The 12347-nt window shown below is 36.1% G+C and overlaps 1 protein-coding gene across 2 annotated transcripts in view; it reads left to right on the top strand.

Moving 5' to 3' along the window:
• Window positions 1–12347, top strand: part of LOC145984164 (mesoderm induction early response protein 1-like) — a 111999-nt gene that overhangs the window by 29945 nt on the left and 69707 nt on the right. Inside the window, exons 4-5 of one of the 2 annotated variants that reach the window (XM_083117650.1) lie at window positions 6335–6446; window positions 11792–11925. In XM_083117650.1, coding sequence (XP_082973776.1) covers window positions 11827–11925 — 99 coding nt within the window. In that variant the 5' untranslated portion in view covers window positions 6335–6446; window positions 11792–11826. Of the gene's footprint in view, window positions 1–6334; window positions 6447–11791; window positions 11926–12347 lie in introns of those variants that run through there. The other variant, XM_083117651.1, reaches the window with a different exon arrangement.

The following is a 12347-nucleotide window of genomic DNA, read 5'->3' as shown; positions in this document are numbered from 1 at the left end:
CCTGCCTTTCTCTGGGTTGGTTACCACATGTATTTAGGGGAGGAATGAAGACATGAAAGTTAAAAAAGAATAGAGATAACAAAATAAAAATGATCCATTTTGAAATAGAAAGAATGGTACAGTTAGGTGAAGTAATGGCCAATATCAAAATTATGAAGCTTATGGCTACACTACAGTTACTTTCATGAACTACTGTTCCTGTTTTATCAGATCGAGAACCCATGAGTGGCTTAAACTAAGTATGTAGTAAATGTGGATGTCTGCAATGGAGAGAGAGGACAATTGCCCCTTCACGGAATTTTTCTATTTGGGGATCTCTATAATTGAATTAGATATAATTTTACAATTTACTGCCTGTAAGTTTGAATATGTAAAATAATAATTATATGAAAAATATAATTAATACAGTAGGCAATGCCGACCCCCGTGGTGGAGGGTTAGTACATAGCGCTATGATGCCAAGTGTCCCGGGTTTGAATCCTGGCCTGGACGTGGATGTTTGTGAGTGTCCATTCATCAGTTTCATCATATCATCACTCATCCCCATCTTTGCAATTAAAAGTGGCACAAAGGAAATCAATCAATCAATCAATCAATACAGTAGGCAATGATGGCTAAATTTAAATTTGGTCCAGGAACCTTTTTTCCAGATCAATTTAAATATGGTGTAGGAACCTTTTTTCCAGATCAACAAGACAATATGCAACTTGGGCCGAATTTAAAATGTGTGAAAAAAAAGGTTTTGGTCCTGCAGCGGAACCCAATAGAACCCATTTTTTACCATTCTGCATAATCTACCTTTATTTTTCGAATTACCAAAAGAAAAAATGCTATTAGATAAAAATGTTATCCTACATTTGAAACATACTCTGAATTCATAAAGAAATAACAGCTTTCGTATGTAAGTACTATTTAAATGCTGTGTAATGACAACTTACGAGTCCGAGTTTCGTATGCAAGATAATTTTCTGAAAATTTTACATATGGGATGATGAGGAAAGTGTTTGCAATACTGGAATTTTGTATCAAAGAAACTTTGGAAACACAATTCACTGTGTAATTTGAATTAATCTATAATTTTCGAGAAATCTGTTAAATATTAGGTTGCACAAGTTACCGTGGTCATAGGCTACCCTTTTTTTTTAAAAAAAAAGAAAACATTTTTCGTGTTGCAAACGAAGTAAAATTGTACAAATACTAATGCAACAAGCTTAATTAGCCTAACCTACTCAAAACACCTAGATGCTAAGAGCATTAAATTTAAATGACCTAACCCACTAATTCACATATTCAAAGGAATATACTTCACACGGAAAATTGAATTTTTTAAGAATGATAGGGAAAGCAAGCTACTTTAATAAAGAAATCCAAAGCAAAAAGCAAAGGAATGCACTAGGCCATATGTACTCTGAGGAGAATATTGTTATTGTTACTAACCACTGGAATTCTTTGTTCTAAAGTTCATATAATTTATATTCCTTTTCAGTAGACAAGCCAGGCAATGGTAAAAAGCAAAAGGCAATATACGCGATATGTGATGCAACTTGTTTTTCAGTATAGGGTGCACGTTTTAACATCAGTGCTTGCTTCATTAATCACTAAAAATGACAATTTACTTCTAACTGTACATGGACATGTTTCCAAATCGTATCAATTAACTGAGGTGTAAAATAGGTGTGTGTACAATATAAAGATAACAAACCTGCAATCTAAACTTGAGCCAGATTACAAATTAGAGAGTATAGAAAGCTTTTAAATAGTCATTGATCATATTCACTGACATGTAAGTTTATAATTATAGTCCCATTGTACTTGTAATATTTTGAACAGGTTGAGAAAATATCTCGCTCTCCTACTCTTCCATGCAGACTATAGATTAAAATAAAGCCAGTAGGTTACATGAAATCACTGACTGTGCAAGTAGCAAATTTGCACTTGAGGAATTTGTTTAAGAGTTAGTTTTAAATTTCCAGACAATGTTAAATGCTGATATTTGACATTACACATTTATCATTTAGTTCATTAATTCTATTTGCAATAATCAAAGAGGTCTTGCTGTTTTGACAGAAATATTTTACAGAGGAAGAATATAACATTCATTGTTCATGCTCATGCTGAGTGCAAAGGTACAAAATTATCCAAAACGTATTTGTGAAATAGTCCATGAATAGAACGAAGTTGTAAATTCAATTGATGGAAGTTATAAGCTATTTATTTCGCATCATGTTCATCATTGTGCACATAATGCTTTTAAACTGAAACATAATATATTATTGAAGAAGTAACTGAATGTCTTGTACTGTGACTAAAAAGTAAATAGGTGGCTACATTCTTTCTTGTTAAATAAAGTTTCTAGTTATAAGTTTAGTTATAAGTTCAATATGTAATCAATTTTACCAATCAATTAGGCTCACAAATTCTTGAATGTCTTACTCCCCGGTTGTTCAATACAAACATATTTTGCATTAACATGCAATTGAGTTTTGTATTGGGTAGAAAAGCACAAATTTAAATTTGCGATCATAATTATTATTCTTGCTCTGAAGTAAATAAACTTGCATGAATTCTCTTTTGCACCACTAGAATCAGCTGTTGGTAGATGATGCCATATTGTAGGTAAATCTCAGCTGTCCACAAGGAGAATGGATCACAAGTACTCGTATATGACATCAAGTCATACATCCAGGGACTCTAATTAACGCTAATAGCAGTGCCGCAGTGGCTCAGTCGGTAACGCGTCTGATTACCATGCTCAAGGTCCCGGGTTTGATCCCCGGCCGGTTCAAATCCGGGAACTTTTCTAACGTTGGAAGCGGCCCCGGCGCCCACCCAGCATCGAATGACATGCACAGAATGAACCCTGGGGGGTAAAGGCGGTCAGGGGCGTAATGCTGATCACATCACCCCCACTCATGACCGGATCAAGAAAGTGTGGGGCGTTACCCCCACACCCCCTATACGCCTTCATGGCGTGGTGCTAAGCACAGGGGAACACTTTACCTTTCTTTTTTTTTAGCAGTGCCCCCACTCCCTTTGACACCTAAAATTACCCTAGGAGGCACTTTATCCAGCCTTCGTAAAACTAGCTCCTTGAAAGTTAGTTTTAACTCCATTTAAGGTGAAATTTAGCTCTCTTATGCACATCAGGTTTGGCAACACTGCCAGGATGGCTGTTGGAGGCAAGGAGAAATGCATTGCACTTGTGGGAGTATTATTTTATTTGTTCTCTTGGGAATATAAAAACTTCCGATGCGTAAAAAATATATCAACGGAAAGAGGACAGTTTGAAGATGTAATTGATAGATAGATTAGCCATAACGTGAAGTTGATTCCCCATAAGGAATACATGGAATTCTGAAAATTCTTATTAATCAAATTTTTCAAATACCGTGTCTAGCTTAGTAATTAAAAAAAAATAATAAAAATTCTTCCACTTGCATGCAACATGGGAGAATTTTATGCTCTCTCATAAGCCGGGATTTTTTTTTATTAGCAGTGCCCATTCGGACAATACTAAATTAAATGCACAACTGGTGCGAAACTGTAACTCTTCCCCTTAAGGTAGGACCAATTCCATATTCCAAGTCGGCTATGAAGTATCAGTACAGCAAGTTCAAGGTGTCACGTATTGTAATGATATAGCAACTATTTGTTCCATGTCACCACATGCCATGTAGTCATCAAATGTGATTCAAGAGCAAACCATTGATGTCAAAACTTGTATGCAACAAACCTATATACATGGTCATGGATTTGATCCCTGCTGGATGCACATAGTGGTTCAGATCCCATCTTAAACTGTAGGTCAAGTCCCAATTATCCTATCTGTGAATAATGTGGACTTCGAAACTTCCAACTCCAACAAGACCACGTTTCTGTACTGTGTTTGAACCACACAATAAATACATGCATACAGAACAAACAAAATTTATGAAACATTTGCCTTTATTTTCGTAATGAAACATTTCTCATGTGGCCAGCATAACACTTTTGAAAGCCTACCAATGCATCACACTTTAATGTCTGACAGTGTAAGCAACTCAATGTAATTGGTGCTGTAAAGTCCAGGCTAAGGCATTGTTTATCAAGGGGGGGGGGCTTTGTAATCAAAGTCCATTTTTCAAAAGTTTAACAGTGTTAAATGAAGGTAAACTATGTGTGTGTGTGGGGGGAGGTCATTAAGTTACATACAATTTAGAAATATTCAAAAACATCGCTTGAAGTGTTACCTGACTGCTATTGAAATCATCCCTTACTACACAATCCATATTTATAATCACTAGAGGCACATATTTTTGGTAAATAAAAAAGCAAAATTTTGGTACAAAAACTGAGTCAATTTCGGGTTCAAAAGCGGTAAATAAAATGAAATATCGGTGTTATAGCGGTGAAAAATTGGATGAAAAGTGGTATATAAAAAGACATTTTGGTTTTAAAATTGTGAATATAATCCTAAATTTGATTTAAAAACTACACTTATTGCACAGAATTAACATTTCACTTCTAATAACACATTTATGTAGTTATAAGAGTATTAAGTTTATTTCTGTGTAAAGGAGTCCATTTTTGCTTCTCCAATATTAACAGCAGATTTAATCAAATTTCCGGGAATTGCATAACTCACAGGATACTTCAGACTTCAGAAAGTGTCGCGTCGGTATATAAATGGTAAATTTCGTGTTTAAGAGTTAATTTCGCTTTTTGAAGTTCATTTCGCATTATTTCGTGACAAAACATGGTCACAAAATGCATCTCACACCTTTCAAAAACATGAAAAATTAACACTACAATGTGTTTCTTCAAATTTCGTTTTTTCGTCAAAAACGAAATATGCATGTCCCTAATAATCACACACAATAAAATGTTCAATCATAGTGCCTACTGTACATTCCACCTCTGGCCGAAGCAATGAAACTCCCCTCCGTTCCCAAAACTTGGGATCTGTTGACCTTTGACGCAGATGCGGAGGGAATTTGTACGATGACATCATAGTCACAGATTTTTGTCTAAAAGGGAGGTCGCAACAGGGTTAGCAAAGGTACAGATAAATAATGCTGCTGTTCATGTTCATGTTATGTGAATTTATACTTCACCAAAGTTGTGAGCAAAATAATATGTGCTGTCTACATTTTCACTCTTCACTGCAAACAAATTATACAAAATAGTTTTACTTAATGTCAAGATGGCTGACGGCAGTGTCAGGGGGGGCTGAGCCCGCTGGCCCCTGCCTGGCTACGGGCCTAGGCTGGGATCAGATAGTCATGGTGAAAAAAAACAGGTTAGGTCTAAGGGGAATCATATTGGTGTGTTCAAGTGGATGCCCGCCATATTGAATTTAACTCCAAATTTTGAAATGAGAAGGGGAGATGAGGTATATCAAATGAGGCTAGAATTTCATGAGAAATGCAATGGTGAATGTTTTTCAACTTATTTTTAACCAGTAAAAAGTTATTAATGAATGCTTGTACCCGTTTCCTCCTTTTCTAGGTGTCAGGAGGAAAAAAATATTAAAATGCCTCTAACATCGAGAGATCATACTGACATCTGGGTGAGAAGTTCACATGCCGTTGTACATGATTTTAATCTGATACATCCACAAAGAGTTGAGCTTTATGAATGGTTGTCTTGAACAATTACAATGTGACGCTTCCATTGGGATGAGAAGTCCCTCACAGGGACAAAGCTAATGTTTATAAACAGAATATACGATATCACCAATATGATGGACATAATCATGTAACACACCAATATGGTCCCCCCCTAGGCCTAACCTGTTTCTATCATTACCATTTGTAAGGTAAAGTAAAGGTACCCCAAGCATGGGCACGCATACTGTGAAGGCATATGGGGTGATGTGGAGGTACAGAGTTCCACATATTCTTGATCTCAGCCATAGTTGGGATGATGTGATCAGCATCATACCCAGCCACCTTAACCCTTTAGGGTTACCCCCAGGTACCTATTTACAAGGCTGGCTCAGAGCCACGCAGAGACGGAAAATTCCTGGTCCAGATCTCCTGCCATGGAATATCATTATATATATATATATATATATATAATGATCATGACCATTTGTACCCAACCTAACTCCTTTACATTTTATAGGGGGTGTTAAGGGACTTTTGAATCACCCTGTAGTTATTGATATTTGATCTACTGATGTGAGTGGTATGAAGTTTAATGGTCACTTTGTTTTTTCGTGTGCCATTCCACCCCATCTCTCTTTATTTAGTGTGTTCATGTAGCATAATGTGTGCATGTTGTGTTTGAGAGTAGGTAGTTCAGTAGATTTTTTGAGCTGCATACCGTAACAGCTATTTTTTTTTTTTTGTAGGAGGAATTTGTCTACAAAAATCTTCATGTAGGACATGCCAAATTTTAGAGGTATGTCCAGTCTCAAAAAAGGTGTCCTGGGAAGAAGGCATAATAATCTAGTGAATGCATATGTAAGTTTTTTTTGTTGTTGTTGTTTTCCTTACATTTATGTCTGTACTATTTAATGGTATTATTTGTAAGTTCACTTTATAAATACATTTAGGCATATCAGGATGACCTTCCACTTTAGAGTTGGATCTAAATTAGTGAAACCTGCATCTGTGTCAGTGTAGCCAGAGCAATATGCTATGCTATGAATCCAGAAGTCACAGGTACAGCATATATATCTCATCACCCATTTTATCAGTTCATTTATCCTCATCATTGCAATTAACCCAAGAGTTGTAGAGAATTGACAAGAAAAAGCAAAACCAAATCACTAAGAATTTTACAAACAGGATGTGAATCCTGGACCCCATGATTACATTGCAACAATATTAATCTTACCTTATCTTGGATTCCTGTTCTGGTAGATATTTAATTAGAACCATAATAGTAATAATCCGTGGTGGGACAGCCCTTGAAGGGCCTCGGCCTATCTCCTGATTGCCAGTCTCCCTCCACAATCTTACCTAGAGGTGTGCAGTTCTTCAACCGGTAATGGGGTGACATGGGGTCAGCACGTTGGATCCCCAGCCATTATAGGAGATTTTCGAGACCAGATTACGCTACTCGCTCGAACTCCCCAATTTCCTCACGATGGTGGGTTGTCACCGGCCCTATACACAGATCAAAAATTCCTGGAGACTGAACCCGGGATCGAACCCATGCCGTCCCGCAGCCGCCTTCCAAAGCAAGGTGCCTTAGACCACACGACCATGGAGGAGGACAATTAGAACCATAGAGGACAAATTTACATACTTAGCCAGTTCCTTGCAAAAACTCTGCTTTTGAGGAACTGTGTAGCCTACATAATAGGGGGAAGACTTTGTGTTCCTTCATATATTCTTGAAGGGCCTTTCCTATGGCACAGTGGGAGCATCGTAGACTTGTAATCAAAAGGTCTCAGGTTCAATTTCCAGTGTAGCCACATAGTGGTTCACACCCCACTTTAAACTGTAGGTCTAGTCCCGATTAGCCTTACTGTACATAAAGTGGACTTAAAACACCAAATCAATCAATTAATTACCAAGCCCATTTCTTTCACACAGTAATGGTGCAAGAAGAGTTTTTGTCACAACCAGGGCAGCACATGAGAGGAGTCATCCAGGCTATTAACAATAAGTCAGTGATTGTTGTCTCATTTAACAGTATATGGATGTTTTTTTTTAACACTTCTTTTAACACGTGCATGTTGCTTTCATAACAAAAAATTGAGCACAAAAATAGAATTGTGAGGCTGTAAAATCAGTACCGGCTGAATGAATGTCTCCGTAGATTCCAGAATAATGACCGTCCTTCGCAAATAATATAATATAATATATTATATATATATATATACACACACACACACACTCACTCACTCACTCACTCACACTCTCTATATCTCTCTCTCTCTCTCTCTCTCTCTCTCTCTCTCTCTCTCTCTCTCTCTCTCTCTCTCTCCCTCCCTCCCTCCCTCCCTCCCCCCCTCCCTCCTTCCCTCTCTCTCTCCCTCCATGCTCATCAATACGCTTCATAGTCACATAGCAGAATTTTGCTGTGCTGACGGAAATGGAGCACAATGATTATTGAGGGCGGGGAAACACCAACCTACCACTTGCCAAAAACATTCAATTTTTATTTTCATAAAACGTCCATGTACTGTTAAATGAGAGGACAATCATTGACTTATTGTTAATAGCCTGGATGACTATGACACGTGGGTGCCACCCTGGTTGTGACAGAAACTCTTCTTGCTTTCAGATTTTTATTATTTTTCCCATCGCATATTAGCGATTCTGTTTGCCAAAGTGGGTGGGGAAGGAGTTAATGTATTCTTCAATCCTTCCTCCAGGGTAGGAAAACACTTTTTTCCAAAATATGATAATAGTTCTTGTTTTGCATCATTTTCAGGAATTACAACAGCACATTTTCCACCTCATTTATTCTAATTGCATTTTTTCTTTTTTTCTCTTTTTGGTATTTAGTGTTGCTTTTCTTCCATTTTTGGCTACTCATGACGATGAAGAGACACTCAAAAAGAACACCCATGCTCAGGCCAAATTCGAACCCAGGGCCCTCGCATCCTAACGCATTGTGATCATCAAAAATACATTTTTCATGAATTTTTCACATTTACATTAGTTTGATTGTAGACGTGGACAGTCCAGTTCATTAATGTTTATGCTGCAATCTTTCTGTTAGCCCTTTTCATTGAGTCTGAGACACACAAAATTCCTTGCATGTGGTTAAAATGTTTGATAGTAAGAAACACTGTGAAGTGCTGTTTTCCGAAAATTTACTTCGGCTGTATCACCAGACACAAACTCCTACGAAGCTGAACTTCAACTCAAAGGAGTGTGCCAGTTTATCTGTATAGAAGTGTACCACATTTCAAGAAATTATTGTCATAGCATTGAATAATAAAGTGACGAGGCAGGGAATTGTTTAATATGCTAGTATAAATTAAACTAAACATAGAAACGAAGACAGGTTGAATGAACTATAATTCAGAATTTAGAATGATAAACATTTTTGTTGAACATTCTTGTCCTTTACAAATGAATTTTCTATTCTGTTGTATATGTGGCAATTACAAGCAGACATAATCGGACACTGTACAGAGTCAAAACAAGATCAAAAATACAGCTTCCTCCATATTGTGTTGTTGGATCCTGCTGCAATCAGGATCCACTCAATAAAATCAAGCTTCCAAAACCATGGTGCAACTGAAGGATTCTTAAAACAGACTTATCTTAAATGGAACTTAGCTAAGTGGCACTTGCTAAGTGCTTGTGGCTCTTTTTGAGGTCACAGAATTTACTACTTGCCACTCCCCTTTTCCCTTTTAAATCACACACCGTGTTTCAAAAGTTTTATTGCCATACTGTATGCAAGATATGAAGTATCACTCATAAGCTTTATTCCATAGGTCTACACAGAGTTTAAAAAAATTAAGAAATGTTCAAAATGTGGAAATCTTCCAGAGGACATTGTAAGTGACTTGTAATCTGTGTTGTACATCACCAAGATCAATACATTAAACATGGACAGGGGCTTGGATTTACCATGAGGGTGATATATTTTTGGAAAATTACAAAATGCTGAAGTACAAAATGAAATTGGTGATTTTTTAGTTGTTTTTTCACTTTCTGATGTTCAGGTTAATTGAAAGTATGCATTTTATTCTATGTTTGCATTCATCAATTACAACTGTAAAGTTTGTTTATTCATTTATTTTTTTCTTTGGAGGTAGAAGTAACATTTGAAGAAAAATGAAATTTACTAATTGATGTTTACCACTTGTACATTTAATTTTCTGATTAATGTGGTTGAACTTCTTTCCTCTTGACAGTCGTGCTGACTGAAATACCCACTTTCTTTAGGAACACATTATTAAAGGAATTTGAAAGTATACCATGCCATACATTGTGGGACCATACCTGGAGTGGCAAATTATGTTTCCATGAAGTTAACACTGTGAAATGGAAGTCTTTTTAGAAAAAGAGAAAATAAAAGAAGGAAGAGAGGAGAAGAGAAAATATTGTCAAGTTGGCTCCCACTTCCTTCACAGTAGGGTTCATACCCCTGATGTGTATACTCATACCTGCTTATGGGCAGATCAGAGGATGGTTTGTGATTAGGAGCTTCTTGTTTGTGTAGTTTCTGCTGTTTCCACCTCACTCAAACTGGCACTCCAGGGTGGTCCCAAAATGCATAGTGAAATGTGCCTCATGGGATCTCAACCTGAACGTTAAAAACAAATATACTGTGGAATGGGTGGGAATGTACCTGCACTTTCCTTAATTTTTTTTCTTTATTCTTGAAGAATGTGGACATTTTGAGTTGTAGTATTTATAAGACTTACAAATTGAGAACTTTTTGAAATGTGAATATTCTTGATGGTCAGCTTATATTTATATTTGAGTCTATAATCAAACTTTTAAATATCCATTGATTTCTCACAAATTACTATGGGTTAGGGATGGGCCGATATGAAATTTTGGCCAATACCGATAAAGTACTGATATAAAATATACCCATAACCGATATTCTACCAATCCGATATAAAATTAGAAATGGTCCTTGAAGAACCTGAAATGTTCATTGATCTCCTTAATAAATGTGTGTTCCGAGGTGACTGCAGTGCAAAAGAAGTTGGATATTTATCAATATATCAGATCAGTAAAATAATCGGTAATGTTACCGATACACTGATATACCTATATCGGCCGATACCGATAGAGTACTGATTAATCGGTCCCATCCCTACTATGGGTACAAATATAGAACTTTGTGAACTGACAGTAATGCTTTGAATTCTAGTTTAGTTTAATATTTTATGTTTTGGTTTGTCCACTGCTTGAAAATTGGACTAAGGTAGCATTGTGGTGGCATATGTCAAACAAAGATGTAATTTTATTGACTGGAGAACCAGTTGAACCCATTTGATGGTCCATTTCACATCTTGATTAGCTTACTTGAAAATCTACTCAAAGTGTAATGATAGAATTTCATGTTCTATGTTTGAAACATATGTGTTCTTTTTATTTTATGTATTTTACATGTTACATATCAAGTAGAAAACCTTTGGTGCAAAATTTTCTAGCCCCGATGATGTATGCAGCTTAGCTTGTTTCATTCTTGATATCCTTATCTCGGTTCCTTGGATGGTTATTTTGTAGTTTTTTCTGGTTTCTCCTTTCTATTTACAATGTCCACACGCATATCTTGATTTTTTAGTGTTTTCTATATTCAGACCTGTTTACCGTATTGCTTTCTGTCTTTTACATCTGACACATTTTTCACCCAATGTTTCATATTGTTATTTCCTACAGATACTCGTAACATAATTTCAACCAATTTTGTAGCCATGGAATTTTGGGATACTTTGCATGAAAAAAAAATATGTAATATGAAGAAGTCAGTAACGAGTTGGTAAGCAAAGGAGAAAAAATAAATAAATGAGAGACGTTACTGCTATGAACACTTGGTTCTGCTGTGTTGTTAGTGGTACCATTAGTGGGTTCATTTCTGTGTATGCTCTCTTTTCTTCTGTTATTGAAATAACTTTTCAATTATGGTTTAACAGTTATTTTCTGTAGTGACTGCTTACTTTTTTCTTTTTGATCAAGTCAGTCACTCCTGCTATAAATAGAAGTAAGTCAACTATTTTTAACATCAAATCACATTTTATGATTTGGTTTCTTTTTCCTCTTAGAAACAGTTTTTTTTCTTCACATTTTTAATATTGAGACATTTCCTTGCATTAATTGGTACATTTTCTTGCTTATAATTTCACGATTGTTAGGATTTATTTTCTTTTTCATTGCAGTACTGTCAATTAAATGTGTTTTGTTTGGACCTGAAATGATGGTAAATGACTTCGACGATGAACGAACTCTTGATGAGGAGGAAGCTATGGAAAGCTATGAAGACCCCCAAATTGAATTGTCTAATTTGCAAAAGGTAAGATAATTTACATGTAAATGTTTTTGTTATGTTCACACCCATGAATTTAATAGAAACTTGGGGTTACTTATCACTGTAAACTCACAATTTTGTGCAGAATGCATGCCTATATATGTATAAATGATTCTTTCAAAAGTGACATCTTTCTTCCTGCCACATTATCCTCATATGAGAGAAATTTGTGAATTTCAATATCATCCTGGAATAAAATTCAATGTGAAGCAGTACAAAGTGACTGAGAAAAAAAATCAGTTTTGTACTGCATACATTCACTGCTCATCTGACAATGATTTGGGGAGGAGGGGGGATGTAAACAGAGTGGCAGTACATTATATTTAGAAACTGTAACACCATACTACTCTTGGCAACAATGAGAGAGATGTATAATCTTTGGTTGCAACCTAGATTTTCAGCATAAT

The sequence above is a fragment of the Lepisma saccharinum genome, chromosome 2, assembly GCF_977018435.1.
Source record: "Lepisma saccharinum chromosome 2, izLepSacc3.1, whole genome shotgun sequence".
Lineage (NCBI taxonomy): Eukaryota > Metazoa > Arthropoda > Insecta > Zygentoma > Lepismatidae > Lepisma > Lepisma saccharinum.
The sequence above is the reverse complement of the archived record's forward strand: the minus strand, read 5'-3'. Positions and strand labels throughout refer to the sequence as shown.